This window comes from Triturus cristatus, chromosome 1_2, assembly GCF_964204655.1.
Source record: "Triturus cristatus chromosome 1_2, aTriCri1.1, whole genome shotgun sequence".
NCBI classification, from domain to species: domain Eukaryota; kingdom Metazoa; phylum Chordata; class Amphibia; order Caudata; family Salamandridae; genus Triturus; species Triturus cristatus.
Window position 1 is genome coordinate 580407380 of NC_140580.1, and position 24970 is coordinate 580432349.

A 24970-nucleotide genomic window follows, 5' to 3' on the forward strand; every position below is an offset into this window, starting at 1 on the left:
CTTCAGTCATTAAGTACACCATGGGATATTTTTAATATTGCATGTTTTCTGGTTGCTGCTATGCGGTGCAAGAAAAACAGACTCCTGATATCTGATCATTGTCTAGATCTTTAAATGACATAATGTAAATATAGTTCTGTGTATTAAAATGTAAGTTTGCCTGAAGGATCGTTTTTAGAAATACAACAATGTGTTAAGTCACTAGCAGATCACCCCAAACTTATGAGTCTGCCCTATTTGCACATAGCACTTTCTTATGATGTTCCTTTTGTACGCAGTGTTACCCATGGTACCCCCTATGATTGTATCGAATGAAATGCTTGCACTTTATTTCGCACGCGCTTTGCACTAGGCACTATGCACTTTAAAAAAGTTTTTTTTTTGCTGGGATGTATCATGGGGAAGGAAACTCGAAAGTTTGTATCCCCATATACTTGCACTTTGCACTTTATATGACTCTTGTTTTAGATGACCAGAAAAGCTCTAACCCCATAAGACGAAATACAGGAAAAGACATTTGTAGTTTTGCACCCTAATATTGTTTGTATATTTTTATCTTGAACTTTTATCTTAAGCCTTTTCAGTGTCTTACTATGAGTTGGCAGCCGATATCTTGTACTTTCTAATTTTTAACTGTAATGTATGATTGATCGAATTGTTCACTTCTATGACATTAAGTTGTCGAATAAAGTATTTTGATTGATTGATTGAATTAATGAATCAATAAAGCATTTACTTAATCACTTCAGAGCTGTAACAGGTTTGTAAGCACGGTCTACTAAAGACTGAGGATTCCTTGACCAAAGTTTCACGAATACTAACACCAAGTCCTCTAGGGGAAGAAAACTTTACATCTCATGGCAATCAGATACAGATAAGCTAGAATTCTGCTCCATGTTAGCCTTTACAAAAAAATAAATAAAATAATCACAAATGTATACAAGAGCAGGTGCTGCAGCGTTGTGCAAATCTGAAATGAGCATATTGCCATTTTCAGGATGTAGTTTTAATTATTTGGCACAGTTTTCGTGGCACTTTTAAAACACAGTGCTTTCTCAAAATTGACATCAAAAACCCAGAAAAAAAGGATCTTTATTTTTATTTTAAAGTCATCAAAATAATAATTTTTTGAACAATAGTTTAATATAAGTCTGTGCAAACATTTTCAATTCTGCATCATTCCCATCTCATTGTGCCAAGGGAGCGGGTTTAGTTTGAACTGTTAATGATGCCAAAGGATGAGGATGACAGAAACAAAATGCCAGGAGGTAAAGGAGTGAGTAGTGCATCATTGTCGGGTATGATGTATATGGCTGAACCCTTCCTCTTAGACTTCCTGTCATTGCAGCCTGCGAGAAAGCAAAGCCTTCCAATTTGTGCTCAACACCTTTTTTTGTCATTATCTAGATCAGCACACCTATTCCACACTTAGAGGATGGCCCTAAGGTGACACCAAAACAGGCAGTCTATATAGGTCTTTGCAGGTTGTTTTCTTTATTACAGGCATGGTATCCTCTGAAGATGCTCGACAATCCACTTTTTAACTGACAAGAATTTTCTTATATTTGGAGTTTGGGATCTGTCCCCGAGCCTTCAACCTGCGGACGGCTTCTCGCATGTGCTTGGGCTGCAGAGGCGGTGTCTCTCCCCACTTCTCACAAACGTCCAGGGCTAGGGGCAAACAGAGAATTGGATCAAACTACAACATAAAGGATGTGATTTCAAATTGCACAATGGATAGTTTAATCATCTGTTAAAACAAAAACAAAAACTACAAAATCACCACAACATGAGTATGGCAGCAAGCAAGTTTCAAATACATAAATGGATCTGCGTGGAAGCACATATGCAAAGCAAGATGTTTTTGGTGCCAGGAGTTACCCGAACACTAGATGGTGGAATAATACACAAATGTTAATCTAAAATAGGATCACACAGCAGTACTGTTGTGAGCACACTTGAGTATCAGCCATCGTTTAATATACTATTACTTAAGGCCTTTGTTTTGTTAATTTTGTCAATTACTCCAAAAAGCACAGAAACTTTAACAAAAGGGAGCCATGATGACACTGGACCACTAAATGTAGTTGTCACCAACTCTACAGAGGTATTTCATTCCCAGCACAGACTCGATTAGAAGGTCTTTGATTAACATTAGTTTGAAGCACAACGTGTAACGTGTAAGCAGATTAACATTTCAGGTATTTGATTCAGAATGCAGCACCTACACCTTCCATTCTCCCAAAAACCCAACCCTTACCTGTAACCTAGCCAGGTGGAAAAAGAATAAAGCTCAAAGCAGCATTGGTTTCCCAGCCACGGCCAGCTTTCTCAAAAAGCAGACCACCCTTGGAGTGTACATCTTACAGTAGCCCACTTATGTGGTAGTCTAACTTCTAAGGCAATTATTTGGCTTTTGTAGACATACCAGGTATAACAAGTCTTACAATTGACTTTGCTTTTTTACGTCTCCTCACTAAATCCACTCACTCAACAAGCAATGTAAAGGAACACTGTGATCATTATGCAATGATGGTGAATAGGTCTTACTGAGTACCTTTGCTAAACTCTCTGCATGTTTTTCTTTCCCACATGGATATAACGTCTCTACATTTCATCCTTCCCAAGCAGACATCAGGAGCACCTACAAATACTTCGTCCATGCAAAAAGACTATTGGACCTGTCAAAATTAAGGACTCGCAATGTAACATTTTAAGGTCTTGCCTGCAAACTAATTTAAGGTGGCTGCTGTCAAATGCCTATTGTGGCCAATACCAATGTAGTAAGCTTCAGGCCACCCCACTGTTCACACTTTGTTGGATTTTGTGTCAGTCTCATTTCCTTGCTTCTAAGTTAATGGTTTTATTTCCTCTTCTTGTGTTTTTCCCTCCTCTGAATCATAGCTTCTTTACCAACCTTTGGAAAGGATGACTTATATCTTTCCACTGCTCACAATCATAAAACTACTTTTTTCTTTCTTTTTCAGCACACCCTGTGATTGCATGTATTTACTTTCTATCTCCCTCCTGATTTAAAAAAAATGTTTAAGAGTTTTATATAGCGCGAACTAGACTTGAATCGGGTATCCGAGCGCATTACATGAGCACCAGTTTCGTTACAGATGGACACATTCATTTTTGTTAGGCACAGGGAGATTAAGTGATTTGCCCAGAATCACAGGCTGTTGAGCGTCGTTGTTCGAGACTCGAACCCGGTTCCCCAGCTTCGCAGTCCACCGCTCTAGCCGTAAGGCTACATCCTCTTCATTTCCTCTTCCCACTGTGCTTGAATATACTCTCCAAATTGTTTGGAAATCTGGGGAGATGACAATTTCCTTAACGTGTTTTATTGATGTTTTTGATTATTGGAAGTATATCCCCGGAGAAAAACACAATGCAGAAAAAATAACATTTGTAGCATTTTATTAACACATACGTGGAGCAATTCACTTTGTTTTTGTGCTGGCCATCCCCTTCTTGTCAAGCAGTAAGACAATTTTGCTTACCCTGTAAGCTTCTGTTTGTAGCATGTAGTGCTGTAGATTCACATGTTCTGAATACTCCTATTATAAAGTGTTGAGCTAGGATGTTTGCAGGTTGTTTTTCTTCGAAGAAGTGTTTTGAGTCACAGAGTAGTGTGACCCCCTCCATTAGTTAGCAATGCACATGGGCAGACTCAATGTTAGATTGTTTTTCACACAGCGGGTGAGAGAAGTATGGAGTGGTGAGTAAATGCAGTATGGTACACATGTTTATTGCTAAAGGAAGCTAGTTAATAAAAGGAGATATCTGCGATCAGATCGACATGCTTCTAAGGAGGAGGGTGCGCGCATGTGAATCTACAGCACTACACACTGTGAACAGATGTTTACAGAGCAAGTAACATTTTCTGTTCGTAGCATGTGTTGCTGTAGATACACATTCTCTGCACAGACCGTAAAACAGTAGCCTGTACAAGTGGCGGCAAGGCATATGGATGATGCAGATGTCTGAAATAAAGTCCTTAAGACCACCTGGCCTACTGTTTCCTGCTGTCTGGCTAGGATAGCCACACAGTAAGGTAACGTGTATGGTGTTATACAAGTGGCTGCTTTACATATGTCAGCTTGGGAAATATTTCCTACTAAGGCCATGGTTGTGGCCTTTTTGTGTGTAGCGAGCCCTGGGTACGACAGAGAGGGATCTTTTAGCTCTGTAGTAGCATGTTTTGATACACTTGACTATTTACCAGGAAATGCCCGTTTTAGATATGGGTTGGCACTTGCGAGGTTTAGCAAAGGCTACAAACAATTGGTCTGCCTTGCAAAAAGGGGAATGTCCTATCAATGTAGTACATGACAGTGAGCTTGATATCTAACATGTGGTAGGCTCCCAGTGCTACATAGTTGGGTTACGAGAAAAAGACTGGAGCTCTATGATCTGTTTGAGGTGAAAAGCGGAGACCACCGTAGGGAGGAACTTAGAGCTCGAAGTACCACTCTATCTTTATGAACCTGAACGAAGAGTTCCTGCATTGAGAGGGCTTGTAATTCAGTAATACATCAGGGATAGTATGGCCACAAGGAGGCCACCTTCCACGAGAGAAAGGATGACAAGAGTGTAAGTGCTCCCATGGGGTGGCCAATGAGTCTGTTAAGGACAGTATTAAGATTTCACATTGGAGCAGGGGGGAACTCTGGGAGAAATTACCCTTTTACGGCCTGCAACGAAAACTTAACCTATTATGCAGAAGATACAGAATTACCCATCAGTTATTCATATAAGCTGCTGTGGCAACTAAATGGAGTTGTAGGTAAGGGTTGACTTTTGTAGACAGAGCAGAGTATATCGTGAACTGCAGGTTTTAGGGGGTCTATAGGTTTTCATAGATGCAGTAGTGAAGCAATCTTTTCGACTTTGCTGGAAAGCGGTCTCGTGGACTTCTTGGTGAGTCCTACAGAGCAGGTCCACGAGGTCACTGTCCACTCCTAGAAGGTACTCTAACCTCAAGTGTATGTGGTAGTTGAGTGCCCCATGCCAGGTGTTCTGTACCATCAGGGAGAGGCGTAGGAAGTGAGTGCCGCCAAGTTTCTGTAAGTAGTACATGGCAGTCATGTTGTCCTTTCTGATGAGAACTACTTTGCCCTGAATGAGCGCCAGGAAGGCTTTAAGGGAGGAATATATGGTGAGGAGCTAGAGATAGATGCCGTGAAGCCCTTGTTGAAGAGGGGCCACTACTTCTGCCTTTTCAAATTAAAGGAAAAGGGGGCAATGGAGGTCCCCTCCTCGAGCCGTATTAGGCCTTGGGGAACCCATCCCCAGGAACTTGTTGGGCCCTGGGGATCCCATCCCCCACATTTTTTTTTTTTTTAATTGATGGGGCGGGAGGATGCGTGACTTTTCCCAATATTAATAAATTGGGCCCCCGGGGATGGCATCCCCTGGATGGAAAATGGCTTTGGATGAGGGTAGCTCTCCTTCATTAAATAATACGGAGGCCCTGGGCTGCCATTGCGAGTTGGTTTTTTTTCCGATCTGACTTTAGTCTTGATGGACTGTGGCAAAATTAGCTTTTTAAAAATATTTTGGTCAGGGTTTGGGGTGTATTAGAGTATTTCTGGGGTCACCCCTATGGGGCTTAGGGGACCCCCTTATATCACTTTTTTTCTGATGTTGCTGGCAACCATTCAGAGGGCTCGCCGCCCCTGCAGAGCGAGTTGGCCCAAGGGGAGAAAAAAGCTCCCTGAGCCAGTCCGAATGCTCGATTTTTTTAAATTGTAGCTCCCATGAGACTCCCTCGAGCCTATCCCAAGAAAATATAACTCGTGCCCCAGACACGCACAGTTATATCTGCTATGATAACATTTCAGATGTGATTAGGGTTGTTATAAATGTAGTCAATGAATATGTCATGAATGATTTGAAATGCGAGGGAAAAAACTGTGATTTTGCTCTATGCAGATGATATAACATTATACGTACGAAATCCGCAGAGTGGGCTCCACCTCATTATCAGGCAATTCTTTCATTTTTGTGAGTGGTGCGTACTCTCCATAAATTAGGCAAAATCGTACATCTTTCTCCTCATACCCTGCACAAATAAATTTGAACTGGAATGCCCATTAGCCTGGGCAGACTCCTCCTTCAAATACTTGGGAGTATGGATAAGTCTACATAAGGGGGAAGTACTGACCTTAAATTATGGCACGGCTAGCTCTAGACTGGAGGACAGAATTGAAGGATGGCTTAGACTACCTTGTCAATGGCAGGGTGCATTGGCTTGATAAAATGGTAGTTCTGCCAGGGTTTCTTTATTATTTTGTGAATATACTTACTTCCCTGACCAAACATTTTTTTCAAACCCTCACCACCCTTTTAGTGTGCCTCATCTGGGCAGAAAAACAGGCACAAATGGCCTGGTCTACAGCGATGTTACCATATTATATGGGAGGCTTTGCCATACCAGATATGGGGCTTTACTATCTTAGAGCACAAAAGCATTTTGCCTACAGTTAGCTCCACTCCCCTAAAAACGTCTCCCACTTGGCCATTGAAACTGATGCAACCACCATCTTTACTGAATATAGTACTCAGGACTAAAGCTCCTCACAGAGTGAACAAAATAAACACAGTACAGTACACAGAGCATGTGTGGGATAAGATACGACAAAGTATCCCTGCCACTTTTGTATACCCCTACAACTTTACTTCAGGCTCACCATTAGTTCAATGCAACGGCAGAACCCGAAGAGTGCGCCCAACTTCACAACTTACAATTAGTCAAATGGGGCTACCTTTACACTGATGAGACATTTATCAACATGGAAACACTCACCCTATAACACAGACTTACGCTGCTGGATCAATACATACTTTACCAATTTACAATGACAAGTAAGAAACTTACTCTGATGTTTCCTCAAGAATTGGATAGATCTGACCCACTGGAAATTTTAGTTACTGCTACCAGATCTAAGAAATGAAATTCCCTTATCTATAGCACAACACAGATATCATTCACTAGGGTTATGTGCCCGGCAGGTTTGGCATTTAGAACCACAAGAAGGTATCAAAATACTTTCTCAGTACGAGATGCTTTAGTTAAATACTTTCAATAAGCAATAGACTTTTAAATGCAATAGTTACAGTTGTTGTAATAGGCAACACAAGTTAAACACAATTATAACATTGAGCTCAATGGGGATTTTCAAGTAAACACAATATCAATTACTTTGCATAGGTTTTTCTTACTCAGGGCTGGATCCTGGATTCAGCCCTGGCGCATTTCCTGTAAACAGTTGAAAGAAATAGTTTTTGTTACACAGGCAATTTTTAAGGAATATTTATGTTTAAAAAATCGACACCATGGAGGAAAATCAAGTTATCGGTAAGTACAGTTGTGATTACTTTTCAGGGTCAGTGCTGGGCACCAAGATCCAGCACTGGGATCTCTCCTGATAGCAGGTGAGTAATTTCGTTTTCGTTATTCGGCTGATTTTTAGTGAATATTTTAAAGTTTCAAAACTCGACGCTTAGAAGAATTTCCAAGTGAAACCAGTCAATGCTACCCTATGAAGAAAATGTAGGTTATCGGCTTCAGTTAAGTACTCGACTGGCAGACTTAAGGTTCTGGGCATAGACTCAGGGGTCTCCCAGGGTCAGGTAGGTACAGTTGTTACACCCTCAGCGGCACAGGGGCAGCCGGGTGCAGAGAGAGTTGGGCACAATGTTAGCCTATGGCGGGCAGGGGGCCTTTGGTTGGTGGCTGCCAGCAGGCAGGCCACGCCGCTGTGGGAGCTGGGCTCCTGGTCACTCACATAGGGCAAGTGGGGAAGTAAGATGGGATAGATGCTGCATTTCCAGGGGCACTCGGGCGGCTGGGTGCAGGGTGCTTTTGAGCCGTCGGGCGCTCAATGTATTTCAATGGAGAAGCTGCAAGATGAACAAGGCTGCAAGCTCGGGGACGGAGATTCTTCAGGTGCGACCACTACTTCGAGAGGTAAGTTGGGAAGCTGTAGGTTAGGTAGACACCCAGGAGTTGGGCACAGGGGGTCGGGAAATCTTACCCTCTGCTGGTCGCAGTTGGAGGGGTCCCTGGTTCTGAGGCTGCAGGTGTTGTCAGGACCTTCAAGGAGGGTCCTTGGGTGCTGGATTCTTGGTCACCGTCACCGGGGAGACGTCCTCGTGGTCTTTGTTCACTCAGGCACAGGCCAGACTCGGCAGGTGCAGAGTGGGCTGGATTCGCGGCTCCTGGCTGGCACCAGGGATTGTTGCTTGTTTTGAGCAGGACCACTGCTCGTGGGAGTCCCAGTCTTAGGTCCTCCGGGGTTTTCGAGGTGGCGGACCACTGGAGATGCCGGGATTTAGCAGGAGCAGGCTCGAGGGTCGACAGGCCTGTAGGGTTGGGGCCAAGTCAGTTGGTGTCATCCTCTTGTTAGCAGCTGCACGGCAGGTCTTCTTTCTTCTTGTTGTTCTTCTTGTTTCAGATTCGGGATCTAAGGAAGGGAGGTTCAGGGTGCCCCTAAATACTAAATTTAGGGACGTTACAGTTAGGTAAAGGGTAGGGACCAATGGGTCCCTTCCCTGGGGTGGGTACCCCCTATCCTGCCACTCTCCAGTGGGAGGGGGGCAGGGGCCTAGTCCTGATTGGGCAGGGCTCCCCATCCTCAAGATGGCGAGAAACCGGAGTTGTCCTTCACCTCGCCTCCCCCACCTGAGGGGTGGAGTTGGCAGAGGCTGGCACACCCCCTTTCCTCACTTGGGCTTTCCCGCCAGAGTGGGGGTAAGAACCGGTGGGGATCAGTTGCGGAGTACAGCAAGTGATCTGGGGAGGCTCACAAAGGAGGCATGCCTTTGAAGCTTCCCCTGCCCATCCTGGGGGAGGAGACCTAGCACCTCGCCCAGGATATGCATTCTTGCAGGCCCAGGAGAGCGGATGGTTCTCTACCCAGGGGTCCAGCAACATGTCCGCTGACTGGCAGCCTAGGCAGCCTCTCAGGCAGGACGTGGATTGTGGGTTAGGTTCAGGGGGCAACTCTAAGTTGCCCTATGTCGTGCATTTTACATTAAATCCCACACTGGCATCAGCGTGGGTTTAATGTGCTGAGAAGTTTGATACCAAACTTCTCAGTGTAGCCATCATGGTGCTGTGGAGTTCGTGATGACGACCTCCCAGCACCATATACTTTTAATGGCAGCACTGCACTTACAGTGCCCTGGAATGGACCTGGGTGATGTAGGGGTACAGGGCTCATGCAACTGTACCCACACCACTGGCATAGGGCACCCAGCTAGAGGGGTGACTGAGGTATGCCAGGGCAGTGTGGTTGTGGGCATGGCACACAGGGATGTGTGCCATGTCGACTCTCTGTTTTGTTCTGCACCAAGACACTCAGCCTGCAAAGGCAGTGTGTGTGTGTGTGTGTCAGGGTACAGGGCATCTAAGGGTGGCACAATAAGTGCTGCAGCCCTTAGGGGCCTTCTCTGGTCACAGTGCCCTGGGTACCTAGGGTACCATTTACCAGGGGCTGACATGTGGCCAGAGATGCCAATTGGGTTTAGGCTTCAATGCAGTTTTAGGGAAGGAACACAGGCCCTGGGTACCCAATTGGCAGGAGCCCAGGGCACACTCCGTCAAAGTACATCAGCAATTTAGCAAAAAGTGGGGCATACCATGCAAGAAAGATAGCACTTTCTCACAAAATGGTTGACCTAAGTGTACAAATAATCCCACTTGGGGAGCTGTAGGGGTGCTCTTGCTCTGCTGTTGGCTAAAAGAGTGGAAAAACACTTGGACTGCAGCAAGACACCAACAAAAAAAAATGGTTGCAGGAGCTTACTATTGTAATAACAAATGGAGCTATACAGTGATTTGCTGTCTGAACCCTGTAGGCCGCGGGATATCTGGATACCATTTCGGAACTTTCTGCTCACATCCTGGACTGTGCAGCCAGACTGATTCTTTTAAGATGCAAAGAGAAGACTGCTACTGGTTTGCTTCACTCTAGTAGGGGTTGCTGCCGGCGTCTCACTGCTGCTGGTTGGTAGACGACAGTGTTCTGCTGGGTAATATCCACTGTACTGTTTTATGGCTTCTTGGGAGATGTTGAGCCATGTTGATGAAATTGTATTGCACCGTACCCACTGCATAAAAAGCACTCCAATACCTTTGTGTCAAGTCCAGGCTAAATAAAACTGCAACTCTTTTTTTTTTAATTAAGTGTTTTCAACACTTCTGTCATTGGGCTATACTTGGGATACATTTGACTGCATGTAGCATTATGGTTCAGGCACTGGTGTTATCCCGGCTGGATTATGGAAATTCCCTCTACTTGGGTATTCCAAAGTCAACAACAAGGAAACTGCAAGTGGTGCAGAATTGCGCAGCCAGGTTGCAGCGCAACATCCCTAAAGCACACTCGGCCAAGCCGGCATTAAAAGACCTACACTGGCTACCAATCAAGGAACGCATAATGTTCAAGTCATTATGCATAGCACACAAAACAATCTGGGGTATGGGCCCTAAAATCAACCTCTCACTTATAGCTTTCCACTTCCCCTCGAGAAGCCTGCATTCAGCAAACTTGTTCCTGGCGACAGTACCTAAAATCAAAAGAGCACGTTCAGGAGGCCGAATGTTCGCTTATAATGCTGCAAAACTATGGAATACGCTCCCCATCGATCTCCGTTTAACGATCCACCATCTATCATTTCGGAAACAACTAAAAACATGGCTGTTCCAGAAGTGACCGTGAACTGTATCTGACTGCCTGCTGTCGTAAGCGCTGGGATGCCTAAGGGTAGCCACGCGCTCCATCAAATTTTAATTAATAATTTGGGCTTTTTTTCCTCGGGTGCCCATCTTGGGAGACTTTTTGTTATAAAGTTCCTTAATTACCTCATTTACTGCAGTACCAGCAGAATATGCTTTCAGCTTTCTACTTCAATTCTATCAAAAAGGCGTTCAGATGTGCCACACTTTTTGCATAAATTCAGAATGTTAGCACTCTAGTTGCTCGTTAGAACACAGTGGTAAAGCTGCTGATCACCGGGCAGTCTACTGCTGGTGTTGAAAGTGCATGTTTCAGTCTGTATGTCAAAGTTTTAAAGAAATAGCTGAGCAAGACATTTAAGAACTCATTTAAAATGTTTCCGAATTTTGTTTTCTACGGCAGTAACCATAATATCTATGAAAAATTGAGCCTCCTCAACTTGTTCTTTTCTAAATTAAATGTTTTACGTTTTACCAGTTTGATTCAATCAAGATGGCCTCAGGTGTGCCACACTTTTGTCATAAGTAAGACTGTTAGCGCTCCAGCTGTTCGTCAGAGACTGCAGTAGAATACAAGGGACTGAACTGACAGGCTGCTACTGATGGTAGAACATATTTTACCTAGAATGTCAGACTTTATTCTCACATGGCTGAGAAAGATAGTGTGAATTTACAGAAAATATGCTCTAATTTTAGCTCCTAGAGCACCTTTCATAACCTCTATGGGAAGATCATGAGAAAATATTTTTCTCTCAAAAATGACTCATAAAATCCTAGCAGAACTTTATTACTTTTCACAGAGTAGAATCACTTTAGAACACACCACAATTCCTAAAATTAGTATGGTACCACCAACAAATGATTTAATGTAACTAAAATATGTCATCACCCTTTATACAGGCTTCTTTTTGTGACCCTCAAAACCTGCCATTCATTACAATGCATTTCAATGGGGTCCATGCCCCAGTATCTGAACGGCTGCTGAAGCATGTTGTTCATGCTGTGGTCAGGCCATAATAGGCGGGTCCTGACTGCCCCAACATGCCCTTTGGGATCTGGGTGTGCTTACTCTGCCCCTAGATATTTTTTTAATTCATTTCAGGATAAAGGGACCGAGTACCTAGTCTTGTAATGGCTGCCAAAACATATTGTTCAGGTAGAAACCAACCAATCAGGATTGACCCGTCCCTTTTAAATTGGCCAATTGGAGCATATCTGGACACCAACTGTCGAGATATTCAATTATTTTATAACCTTATTTTCTCACAAACTACTGTACAGATTTGCACAAAATCACAAAAAGCACAATCAGTGTATCAAGATCTAGCTTTCTGGCAAATTTGGCATAATTCCATTTTTTGCAGTAGGCTTGTCTAAAGAAGTGTAGGGAAAATCCACGGAGATTCTGCATTTTGGGATCCCCCATTTTTTTCCTCGGCAACCGCTTGACAGGTTCACGAGAGTTTTGAGACTCTTGCAGGAGGACCAATTTAACAAGCATTTAAAATGCAATGGTCTCGGCATTGTTAAAGTTAAAGCTATTGGCATTGCTCATGACATTTTTTTGTTTATGTTTTTGTTTTTAAAACATTTAAAGAAACGGCATTGTTATTTACAATGTCAATAGCTTAATCACTCTCAAATGCGAGACCTATTGCATTTGCACCCACACACAAATCGAGCCACCCATAGAGCCACCCACAGAGCCACCTCCACACACACAGTTACCCACACACAGACAGACCCACCACGCATAGAGCCACCTACAAAAAAAGCCACCCACACACACAGAGCCACCCACACACAGACCCTCCCCCACACACAGAGCCACCCCCACACACACACACAGCCACCCCCACACAGAGCCACCCCCACACAGAGCCCTGACAGGAAGGCAGGGTAATGCTGGCCTGGCAGGCTGCGTGTGGTCGGAAGTTTCAAGACTGGAGATAGTTGTGTTCTGTATTCACCACTGTGATGAGGAGGGGTTAGGAGTGCTCAGAATAAGGGAAGAACTTCAACTCAAACCCCGAAGGAGAGGCACATAAAAGTGTGCCTTGTGGGTACCGCAGCCACAGAGTTCTGCATTAGAAGGGCAATGTCAGACATTCTGTTAAGCTTGGTCTTTCAGAGTTTGCAGGACTGCCTCACGGAATCTTACAAAAAGGATTAACACACAAATCCCCTTTTTTAGTGGCAGGTCGACGCCCCTACCAGCCGAAGCCCTTCCTGCACGTCCAATTTGCTCACACCGGAGCAGGTGCCCAGAAGCCCCTTCGCTACTGTCGGGCACATCTCACATGGCAGCCGCTCACCTGCCTCCAACATGCAAGTCACCAACGTATAATAAAGATCTGTGCTAAAACTCTTTATACTGGGCTCTAGGTTTAATAAAAACATTTCGCTAAGAGAATAGAAAAATATAATCATTCACACATGACTTGCACGGCTACCCTTTTTAATTCGGATACTTCCAGCAGCTTTAATCCTCAACTCTGATTGTTCGAATAAGTAGAAGTTTGTATTCCCTTCAAAAGACAAGAGGAAAGAAAATGACTTGTCATACCCGACTGCCCCAGTAATATAAAATCCAATTGTGAAGAAGAGGAGATAAGGGCAGATCTTGGGTAGAAGCGTAAAAAACTTCATTACATTGACAGTCAATACAGAGTATGTATATTGGCAAATGTGTGCTGAGCAAAAAACATAAGGTTTCAACATTAGCCCGAACGTCCTCGAACGTGTGCCGTACATGCATCTGCCCTCACTCTCATGTTCAAATAAAAAATGTTTGTTTTGTTTGAAGCTAACCGCATCACAATGTAGTGTTGTCTGCAGTTATTAACGACCACATTAATTGAATCGCCCTAAACTACGTCCTTTGTGATCTGCATCCACCCACGGCAACTTATATCACACCATACACCAGGACAGAACACACAATATAAACAGACACACTATCTGAATTCCTCTACACAACAAATCAATGCACAGCATCATTTCAGTGTTCCAAAAACGTGCCACGCCACAACTCATTGAAAAGTACCACATCCTGATCACAACACACACAGCTAAAATCCACGTTCACTTCACCATTTCCTTTGGCTAAAACATTCCACCTTATGGCACTAAATAAAGATCAATTTAGCATATTGTCACAACACACTGTGATATAAAACCTCATACTGTTAACGCAATCATTTTACATCTGCAACACCAAATCGCTAGTTGTAGTGGTACATCTACACCCTCATGATCTGCCTTTCTTAAGCCGACAACACACCACGCTGTGTGTGTTACCCACATAAGAAAGAAAACACACCGCCTCTTCACGGTACTCACCCTGCCACCAGAATGATGACCCGGAGAGGGTCCCTCGCTACTGTCAGAAGGAACAGGGAGAAGGCGGGTCCGAAGGCAATGAAAGTGCAGCCGAAGAACATGGCGGCCCCCATTTTGCCGGACGGACCCTTACAAAGCCCGACCGGGTCGGCCGCCTCCGACGAACCCCACAGATCAAAATACTAGGGCCACCCGGCGGAGATAGGTGCCATGGAAACAAGTGTAGGGCCACTGCGAATCAGCTGGCAAAATGATAACCACGGCTGCCACAAAAGAATAGGCTATGGAAACCAAAGAAGGACCAAAGAAAATAAACTAATGGAAACTATGAAAATACTAACACTGTGTGTAAAATAGCGTCTGAAAACACAACTGGCTCTTGTTAAATACGTGAGCTACTACCTAGCTCTTGTCTCCGATGGACAGTGGCAACTCGTGTTACAAGAATGGCCTAGCTTTAGTCACAGAGGGAAGCGGAGTGCTGCCCTGACAATGTGCATTAGATATTTGTACTACGTTACCAGCTCAACAATAGCAGTGTGATGGTGCATACAAGTTTAAGGGCTCAATAACGCGAAACGTACAATTCTTAAGAGGGTGGGTCACGGGAGAATAAATTAATTACAGAATTATCCAACCCAAGACAACGTCCAAAAGAATAAATAAATGTCTTTCGGTGTGTGTAACCTGCAAATAACCTTTAATGAACACTTTTGAAAGCATTAGCCAACAGCTGTAATAATGTACGATATTTAACTGCGAGGATCTCCCTGCTGGTGGTCTTCAACTCATCTCATTGCTTAGCAGTCGCAGGTCTTTCCATAAAAAACGATGATTTTTCGCAACAGTGTCGACAACAAAGTGAACTAACCGGTTCCCTGTGTGTGTGCGCTGTCGGTGGTTTCAGTTGCGGCTGCGTGCCGCGGCTCTCAGCGTGCCATGCTTGTCCCACACCCCTGCACACACCCTGATAGGGGACAGAGAGAGGCCGGAGATAGCAGAGCAGCCGCCGCTCGCACCTCAGAGAGGATTCCAGTCCGAGGAAGCCCAGTCTAGTCCAGCCGAGGGGAGAGGGGCCGGAACAACGCAGCCCCAGTGCTGCGAGGGGGGAAGAGCGTGGCGCACCATGAAAGGCATGCGGGACCCCAAGAACATTTTGAGCGGGTTTCTGCACCCCTCAAAGAGCGAGGACACACGAGAGGGTGCCACCCACGAGATTCGTAAGTGCTCCGCTATTCTAGGCTTTGCAGTGTTATGGCTAAGTGCGCGCGTGCACACTCTGAGTGCTCGCACGGACTCAGCAGCAGGGACGGGTCCTCAGAGGGTGGGCCGGCGTTGGCTCGGAGGCTGGGCCTCTACGACATGCGGCCGGGCTGTGGGTGGCTTGGATTATGGGCCTCGGAGACAGGCGGCCGGCCTGCGGTTGGTTGGAAGCGGCGCTTCGTGGCGCTTGGTTAATGTCTCAGAGAAAGGCATGGTGATGCGGGACGGTAGATGAGGGCAGGAGCCGAGAGCAGGGGGGAGAGGACGAGCACACCACTGCCTTTCTCCGAGGTTAATGACTCAGAGAAACGCAGCGTCGTTTTCGGGGGCGCGTTTTTCTTTTTCTCTCCTCTTGCCATTGGCTGGAGGAGAGAAAAACACGCCCAGCGAAAAGTAACGAAAAAACACGCCCCCGAATCCGAAAAGGACAGGGCTTGTTTTGCGAGACGAGCCTCTTCTCCAATGGCTGGCCAGCATTTAAGATGCCAGCCAATGGAGAAGAGGAGAGAAGAGGGGCGGGTTCAAGCCCCTCTTCTCCAAGTCATTAAATCTCGCGAGCGAGACTGCGCAAGCGCAGCCTTCGCTAGCCGAGACCTAAAAATGGAGCGTTACGATTGGCCCAGGGAGCTTTATTTCCCTTGTGCCATATCGTTCCCGCAGGAGCGAACGTGCTGACTGGCTGCCAGTTACATGAGAAAATATTACTGGCAGCCATTACTGGACTTGAAGACATAATACCCAGTCCTTAAGTAAAAAAAACCGAAAATGATATAAGAGGGCATGGTTGGGTTACCCTGACCCCCTAGGCTCGTTGGGGGCGGGGGCAGACCTAGAAGGACCCCACACTGGGGCCAAACAGAAAAAATAATTCTTCAAAAAATGCTGTGCATGGTAAAATAAATTTTATTTTTATTTTTTAAACGGCTATTATTAACTATAAGCCCAGCGGAGCGCATCCCTGGGCTGTATTCAGAAGGGAAGATGGCTGCATGGTCCCCTTCACCAAGCCTTCAAAGGCCCCAGGGAGCCCACCCCCAGGGATGAAAACATTGTTTATGGGGGAGGGGGACGCGTGCGCCCCCCTTTCTGATCCGGGGACCCCGGGGAGCACACCTCCCGGGGCTGAACACATTCTGGAGGCGGAGGGGGGACGCACGCCCCCCAGACCATCAGAGACACTGGGGATTCTACCCCCCCTCCCACAGGCAAACTTGTGTTTACTCAGCTTGACAGGAGCATTTTCAACACTTTTGTATAGCAAGAGCAAACACCAAGTCTGTTCCCAGCAGTCAAGCGCTGGGAGTTAACTTTTAATAGGGTTCCCTGCCCGCACTGATGCAGGCAGGTTAACAGATGAAAATATTGCTCTCGCCCAGAGAGAACAGCATTAGTAGCTGCTCTCTGCGGTTAAGAGTAGTGCTAGCTCCCGCTGCATGCGGGGAGCTGGCTGGGGTGACTGGGGCCTTGGGGCCTAACAAGGTTGGGGCGGGAGGCAATGTGGGAATGGGGACCATCTGAAGATTCTGTGGAGCATTCGAAGGGTGTGGAAGCAAGAGGAAGGGACTGCGCTGACTTGTCGTTTCATGGTCAGTTGGCTGTCGAGGAGGATGCCGAGGTTGCGTGCATGGTTTGTCGGTGTGGGTGTTGGTCCAAGTTCCGTTGGCCAGCAGCTGTGGTCCCATGTGGAGGTGCTCTTCCCTAAGAACAGCACTTCTGTTTTGTAGGAATTGTGTTTGAGGCAGCTGTCCCTCATCCATTTGGCTACGTTGGTCATGGTATTGCAGTAGTTGGCTTTGGCGTTGGAAGGGGGTTCTTTGCGCGAGAGGATAAGTTAAGTGTTGTTGGCGTAGGAGATTATGTTGATGACATCTGTGAGGTGGTCATATAAATGTTGAAAAGGGTGGGGCTGAGGGATGATCCATGGGGTATGCCGCAAATGATGTTCTTGGGTGAGGTGGTGATGGGAGGCAGACGGATGCTCTCTGTGCGTCCTGAGATGAAAGAGGCGATCCACTTGAGGGCGTTTTGCTATATGCCAGCGTTGTGGAGTCTGTTGATGAGGATGTGGTGCGATAAGGTGTCGGACGCAGCAGAAAGCTCGAGGAGGATCAGGGCGACAGTTTCTCTGTGGTCAGGGAGGGTTCCGATGTTGTCTGTGGTGGCATTCAGCATGGTCTTTGTGCTGTGGTTTGCACAGAATCCTGACTGTGAGGGGTCAAGTAGGTCGTTGAGTTCCAGTTATTCAGTGAGCTGTTGATTGATGGCTTTCTCTAGTACTTTGACAAGGTACAGGAGCAGCGAGATTGGTCTGTAATTTTTTAGGTCATTGGGGTCAGTGGAGGGCTTCTTTAGGAGGGGTCTAACCTCCTCGTGCTTCCATCCATCTGGGAAGGTTGCTGTGGGGAAAGCGGTGCTGAGGATGCTGGTGAGTTCTGTGCTGATTAGGTTGGCTCAGAGATTGAAGAGATAGTGGGCGCAGGTGTTGGTGGGTGCCCCGGAGTGGATGGAGAATATGATGGTTATGGTGGTCTGAGTGGTGAGTGGAGACCAGGTGGTTATCGTTCGGCTAGTGTTCGCTTGTTGATTGAGGTTGTGGAGGCTGAGAGTGGTGGGGTTGGGGGTTGAAGTTGGTGTATATAGTGGTGATCTTGCTGTGGAAGTAGTAAGATAGGGTGTTGCAGAGTTCTTGGGAGAGGTGGATGGTGTTCTCTGTGGCTGCCAGGTTAGAGAATTACTTGAAAATCTTAAAGAGTTGTTTTGTGCGGTTGGCCGTGTGTGGATGCTGTCAGTGATAGCTGCTCTCTTGGCCTCCTTGCTGCATAGGTGGTAGTCGCCGAGAGGTACTTGGTGATGTGCCATCTCTTCTCGAGTCGGTAGCAGTTTGGTTGCTCTGAGCTCTGGGGTGTACCAGCTGGCTGGCTTGCGGGTTTTCTAGGTTTATGCTGGTTTCAGCAGGGCGCATTTGTGTTCCAGGCAGAGGAGTCCCTGACTAGACTGGATAAGATCTGCTGACGTTTCAGGTTGTGTGGTGCTGACGGACTGAGTTCATTTTGTCTCAGTTATCTTGCCCAGGCTGCAGTGGGTGGAGCTGTGGTGCTAGGCGGAGGCACACTAGGCGTCGGAGCTGGTAAAGTGAACGATGGTGTTGTCGGTCCAGGTGAGCTCTGTGACATAGGTGAATTTGATTCTATCGCTGGAGGTAAGGATGGTGTTGAGTGTGTATCAGTCCTTGTGCATGCGTAAATAAGGCAAGACCAAATGACTGACAAAATTAGGCTGGAAAAACACAATCAACTAAATGTACGCAATCCAAAGCAAGAGCAGGCTCCGAGTGGAGGTCCCGACACGCTCGAACTGGCAGCTGTCAGAACTAGGTGTCCTGATCTCATGGAGCTAGGAGCAAGAAGAGTGGTGCAGTGACCAGGAGAAGTCAAGGGCTACTCCCTCATAACTCTACAAGTAAATTGTAATAGCCTTTTAGAGATTAAGTTATGTTGACAGTAGGTTTGATTATTTAATAGGTATGAAAAATGTCTTTAAAAAATATATCTCTTCCAGAAGCTATAAATAACTTGACGCTCCTGTATCCTATGTTGTAAAGGAAGGAGAACTCTCCTCTTTCCCTGTTTAAAAAGGAAAGATCCTGCTCCTGCAAAGATGCCAAAATCTGGAACACCATCCATCTTCATGCTCCTCAAAATTATAAATCCCTCCTAAAGAACAAGGTCCTGGGGAGGCATTTGCACCTGGGCATTCAATCTCAGGATCCTTGTGTACAATTTCATTGCAGTTCTGTACGCCAAATGCAGGGTGGACCTAGTCTTCTGAAACTCTCCTCTCAGTTTTTTAGACCGCTTCCTCACTATATATTTATTGCTCTGTCTGCAGAAGTGCACAGTTTGTCTTCTATTCAGTTACGACCCTTTTCTAGATTTACTGTACTTTCAACACTACTACACACTCTACTTGTATTTGGCTTGACAATAATGTTGGTATCAACATGTGTGTGTATCTGTTTTGGAACGCCATGCATGGGTGGTCTGACCCAATTTGCAACCAAAATTAGGTTGCTGGTGCTACTGTTCTCAAGTCATACTGTATAATTATTTAATACCCTGTTTCTTCCCACTGTCAAATGCTACTACTGTTAGCCCACAAGCTTTATTTGAACTAAACCATGTAGGCTGTCCAATCTTGCACTGTGCTGGGCATTTGTATTGCTTTATGATAGTATAGAGTTCTGAAATATGGTTGGGTTTAATCTGTGGTATATAAGGTAATATGCAAAAAAGCCACAAGTATCTTAAATTAAATGCATTCATTTTCTTACAGTGTTTGCCTAACATCTGTCTACGGTACTGACTTGCAAATGGAATATTACAAGCCCTTTAATTGTAATCATTTAGGCTACCTCAAAATTAGATTTCCGATGAACCGTCAATGTTTATTCAGACCAAGACCAAGCAATCATGAGCAAAGAGAATAAACCTCATCTCAAGTAGTTTTAATAGTTTCCATCAACAGATAGGAATGTACTGTTTCGAACTTAGTGTATCTAAAATAGTAAATACTACAATAATTATCACATTTTGCCTCATTTCAAGGAGGAGCTACTCTATGTTTTCCCTAAAAGCACATTTTTTAAACTTCGGCCAGATGTATGACCATGACAATTTGCGACTCGCAAATTGCCATGTACAGCAGTGTCTGAGACGCTGTTTGAGATTCCCAATGGAGTCACAAATTGCATGCCTCATCAGTATTCATGAGGCACTCGCAATTTGCGTCCCCACTGGGAATGGCTGACCCTCCCAGGGATGGTGGTCTGCTGGGCTCAGCAGACCTCCATGTCTGGGACTGCTTTTAAATAAAGGAAAACTAGATGCATTTAAAAAAAAGAAAAGTGAAACGTTTTCGTTTAATTTTTTAAGGGCAGGTAGTGGTCCCAGGGACCACTGCCTGCCCATAAAAAATGTTCTTCCCTGCATTCACAAAGGGGAAGGGGTCCCCTGGAGACCCCTTCCCGTTTGCGAATGGGTTACCATCCTCTTGAAGAGGGTGGTAAATTGCGAGTGTTTTGCAATTGCTGTCGCAAAACATTCTTACATAGGGTAGCGAGTCGTTATTTGGAAGGGAAGCCCTTAGAAAGCCCCTTCCCAATAGCAAAAAAATGCGACTCGCTAAATAGGGTTTGTACATGGCCCTATTATATTTTGCATGCGCAAACGGGTCACAAACCCTATTGTGCATGCAAAATAGGGTTATACATCTGGCCCCTTAAGTTTTAATTTTCCAGATAATCTGGTCCCAGGTTTCGTGTGCTGGGAGTTAGTGCGAGACACAAAGACCACTAAATATGGAGATTAAGTTTGGGGGAAAAACAAAGATTTGGGAAATATTCTAATGTTAAATGAATAACATTGTTTGCAGTTATTAAGTACACAATCCCCTTTCCAAAGCGACCAGAGAATTTGCAAAGTCTAACAGATCTGTTCCCCTCAAAAGACACAAAGAACCGGTTATCAACCCCAAAAAGGTTGAAAGGCCAAATGGAATAACATTACCAGCAGCAGTTATAAGAGTGAGAATACAGTCTATTCTTAGGTAGTGATTATTAATATAGATCAGCCAATCTCTGTGAACACACAAGTTGTATATTCCTTTATAAAGGAGTTACCGAGACCAAGTGTTAAGGGTGGAGGTGCGTGGTAGGAGGAAGATCTTTTATGGTTATTCAGCTGGTTCAGGAAAGGAATATGTTACTTACCAGTATGCATCTGTTCTTGGCATGTAGAGCTGCAGATCTGTACACTTTTGCATAGATCGCCATCTGGTGTTGGGCCCGGATGTTTGCAGTTTGTCTTTGTTCTTGGACAGTCTTTGGAAGTCACGAGTTTGGTGACTCCTCCTTCGGTCCGTACTGCGCATGGGCTTCGGCTCCATCCTCAGATTGTTTTTCACCAGCAGGGAAAAGATGGAGCGTAGTGATAATAGTAAGAAACCCATGTGTGTTGTATCTAAATAAGATATACTGGAACGGATACAGGTAGCCGGGGAGGCGGGTGGGCGTGTACAGATCTGCAGCTCTACATGCCAAGAACAGATGCATACTGGTAAGTAGCATATTCCGTTCGAGGCATAAAGCTGCAGATTGTACACTTTTGCATAGATTATATAGCAGTACCCTGCCCTAGCGGCGACCACCGGTATCCGTTGCAGCGGTTTAAAATAGTGTCTTTAGTACAGCCTGGCCCACACTAGCTCGTTGCTTGGAATGCACATCTACACAGTAATGTTTTGTGAAGGTGTGCGGAGTTGACCATGTGGCTGCTTTGCAGATGTCATCTAAGGGTATGTTCCCTAGAAAAGCCATAGAAGCCCCTAACTTTCTGGTAGAGTGGGCTTTAGGTGGAACAGATAATGTTCTTTTTGCTTTGTGATAGCAAATTTGTATGCACTTTACAATCCACCTAGCTATCCCTGATTTAGAGATGGGGTTGCCTTTATGTGGTGGAGAGAAGGAGACAAACAGCTGTTTAGTCTTCCTGAAAGGTTGCGTTCTTTGTATGTAGTACAGTAAAGCCCTTTTAACATCAAGTGTATGTAGAGCCCTTTCAGCAACAGATTGAGGTTGCGAGAAAAAAAACGGTAATTCCACCGATTGATTAAGATGGAAGGGGGAAATGACCTTGGGCAGAAATTTTGGATTTGTACGAAGTATCACCTTGCTGTGATGTATTTGTAAAAAGGGTTCTTGTATAGTGAACGCTTGTATTTCACTAACTCTTCTAAGGGAAGTGATAGCTACGAGGAAAGCTGTTTTCCAGACGAGGAACTGTAGTTCACATTTATGCATTGGTTCAAAAGGCGGACCCATTAGCCTTGTAAGAACTACATTTAGATTCCATACAGGGGAAGGTGGTGCCCTGGGTGGAATTACTCGTTTAAGGCCTTCCATAAAGGCTTTAATAGCGGGCACTCTGAAAAGTGATAAATGCTGTCTGTTTTGCAGGTAAGCAGCAATTGCTGCTAGGTGTAGGCGTATGGATGAATATGCCAGGTTACACCTTTGAAGATGGAGTAGATAGCATATGATGTGCTGTATGGATGCATCTAAAGGGTTGATTGTATTGTTACGGCAGTAAACAACAAATCTCTTCCACTTTGCGGCATAGCATGCTCGAGTGGTAGGACGTCTGGCTTCCTTGATAATGTTCATGCAATCAGGGGGAAGGTTAAGGTATCCAAATTCTAAGATTTCAGGAGCCAGATCGCAAGGTTGAGCTGAGCTGGGTCCGGGTGCCTGATTTCTCCATGGTTCTGAGTTAGGAGGCATGGGGACAGGTGCAGTTTTTGATGTGGTACCACTGATAGCTGTAATAGTGTGGTGTACCACGGCTGCCTGGCCCATGTTGGGGCTACCAGAATGAGTGTGAGGGAGTGCTGTTGTAGCTTCCTTACCACTAATGGAATTAGCGGGAGAGGTGGAAAGGCATATGCAAATTTGCCTGACCAGTTCATCCATATCGCATTGCCTTTGGACAATGGGTGTGGGTATCTGGCGGCGAAGCTTGGGCATTTTTTGTTTTCGTGGGTGGCGAAGAGGTCTATGTGAGGATGCCCCCACTTGTGGAAGAATGGGCGAAGAACTTGTGGATGCAGTTCCCATTCGTGCATTTGTTGCGTTTGTCTGCTGAGCAGATCTGCCATGGTGTTTTGTATGCCTGGGACGTGTTGTGCCAGGAGAAAGATTTTTTGTGGAATTGCCCATCTCCATATGCTCTGTGCTAAGCGGGAGAGCTGGGGAGAGTGTGTCCCCCCCTGTTTTTGAATATAATACATTGCAGTCATATTGTCTGTGCGAATGAGGACTGCTTTGGCTGAAATTTGTTTCTGAAAGGATTTCAGGGCTAGAAAGATCGCCAATAGCTCCAGATGGTTGATGTGGAGCGACTTTTGCTGTGGCGTCCATAGACCTTGCACTGTGAGGTGTAGAAGGTGCGCTCCCCAGCCGAAGAGCGATGCGTCCGTTGTTAGAATCACCTGAGGAACCGGGTCCAGGAACAGCCGCCCTTTGGAAAGGTTTGTGGTGTTCCACCACTGCAGAGAGTGATGGGTGCGGCCGTCCACCAACACCAGATCCGTCAGCTGTCCCTGGGCCTGGTTCCACTGCCGTGCTAGGCACTCTTGGAGTGGACGCATGTGGAGTCTTGCATGGGGCACTATGAAAATGCAAGATGCCATCATCCCTATTAGCTTCATGAACACTGTTGCTGGGAGAGAGTGCTGAAGAATGAATGTTTGGCGCAAGGCTTGTATGCTTGCGATTCTGGCTGAATTGGGATAGGCTATAGCCTTGGAGGTGTCTATAGTGGCCCCGAGATATTGCTTTGTGTGAGATGGTATGGAGGTGGGACTTTTGATAGTTCACCGTGAAGCCTAGCTGGTGGAGCAGTTGGATGGTGCTGTTTGTATGTTGCACACATTGGTTGTAGGACGTGGCTTTTATCAGCCAGTCGTCTAAGTAAGGGAAGACGTGAATGTGTTGGCTTCTGAGGTGTGCTGCTACTACCGCTAGGCATTTGGTAAACACCCGTGGTGCGGTTGTGACCCCGAAGGGGAGAACCTTGAATTGGTAATGCTGACCGTCCACCACAAACCTGAGGTACTTCCTGTGAGAAGGGTGTATTGGAATATGAAAGTATGCGTCTTTGAAGTCCAATGTAGTGAGAAAGTCTCCCTGACAGAGGAGTGGGAGAACTTGTTGGAGGGTGACCATGTGGAAATGGTCCGAATGTATGTATGCATTTAGAGGCCGGAGGTCCAGAATGGGCCGCAGGGTCCCGTCTTTCTTTGGTATTAGAAAATACAGAGAGTAGACCCCTAAATTTTGCTGATTGACGGGGACCTGCTCTATAGCTTGTTTTTGGAGGAGGGAGATCACCTCCTGTTTGAGCAGTGTGGCATGTTCCTGTGACATTGTACGGTGCCTTGGTGGAATATTGGGTGGGGTATATGTTAGTTCGAGACAGTACCCTGACCGAATAATTTGGGTCACCCATTTGTCCGATGTTATGGTCTCCCAGGTGTGAATAAAGTTTTGTAGTCTGCCCCCGACTGGAGTGGGATGGTCTGGGGGGAGCGAGGGGAAGTCATTGTGTGGGCGGAGTGGCAGAACGGGTAGTGTTGGTTTTGCCCCTGCCCTTATTCTTTTTTTTTTTTTTTTTTTTAAACCTTTATTACAAATTTCAAAAAATATACAGACACGGGCCTACAACCTCCAGGCCGGCCGCCAACAAATGACATAATCATAACCACACCAATACAAGCAACAACAACAAATAACCATGTTGCAGAGTAGTGTCACTGGCGGCGTTGAGAGGTCGCAAACATCACATATAGCGGTTTCATTTTAAGTGATGAAAAACAAACAAACAACGAACAAACCCACAAGGCAGCAAAATTCGAAGGGGCAAAAGGTGCTCATCACAGCAGGGAGGGATCCATAGAAGGACAGTAACAGGAGGGGGGAAGGAGGGCAGGTGGCAGAGACAAAATTATCACAGTAGAACAGGATCGCAGGAATGTGCAGACTAAGGGGACAAGGCATCATCC

The 24970-nt window shown here is 45.6% G+C and overlaps 1 protein-coding gene across 4 annotated transcripts in view; it reads right to left on the reverse strand.

Moving 5' to 3' along the window:
- Positions 1–1074: 1074 nt before the first annotated feature.
- LOC146867666 (transcription initiation factor TFIID subunit 11-like) overlaps positions 1075–24970 on the reverse strand; it is a 217619-nt gene continuing 193723 nt past the window's right edge. For all 4 annotated transcript variants that reach the window (XM_085606567.1, XM_085606557.1, XM_085606570.1 and 1 more), the window contains one exon: positions 1075–1671. In XM_085606567.1, the coding sequence (XP_085462693.1) occupies positions 1541–1671 (131 nt within the window). In that variant the 3' untranslated portion in view covers positions 1075–1540. The remainder of the gene's footprint in view (positions 1672–24970) is intronic.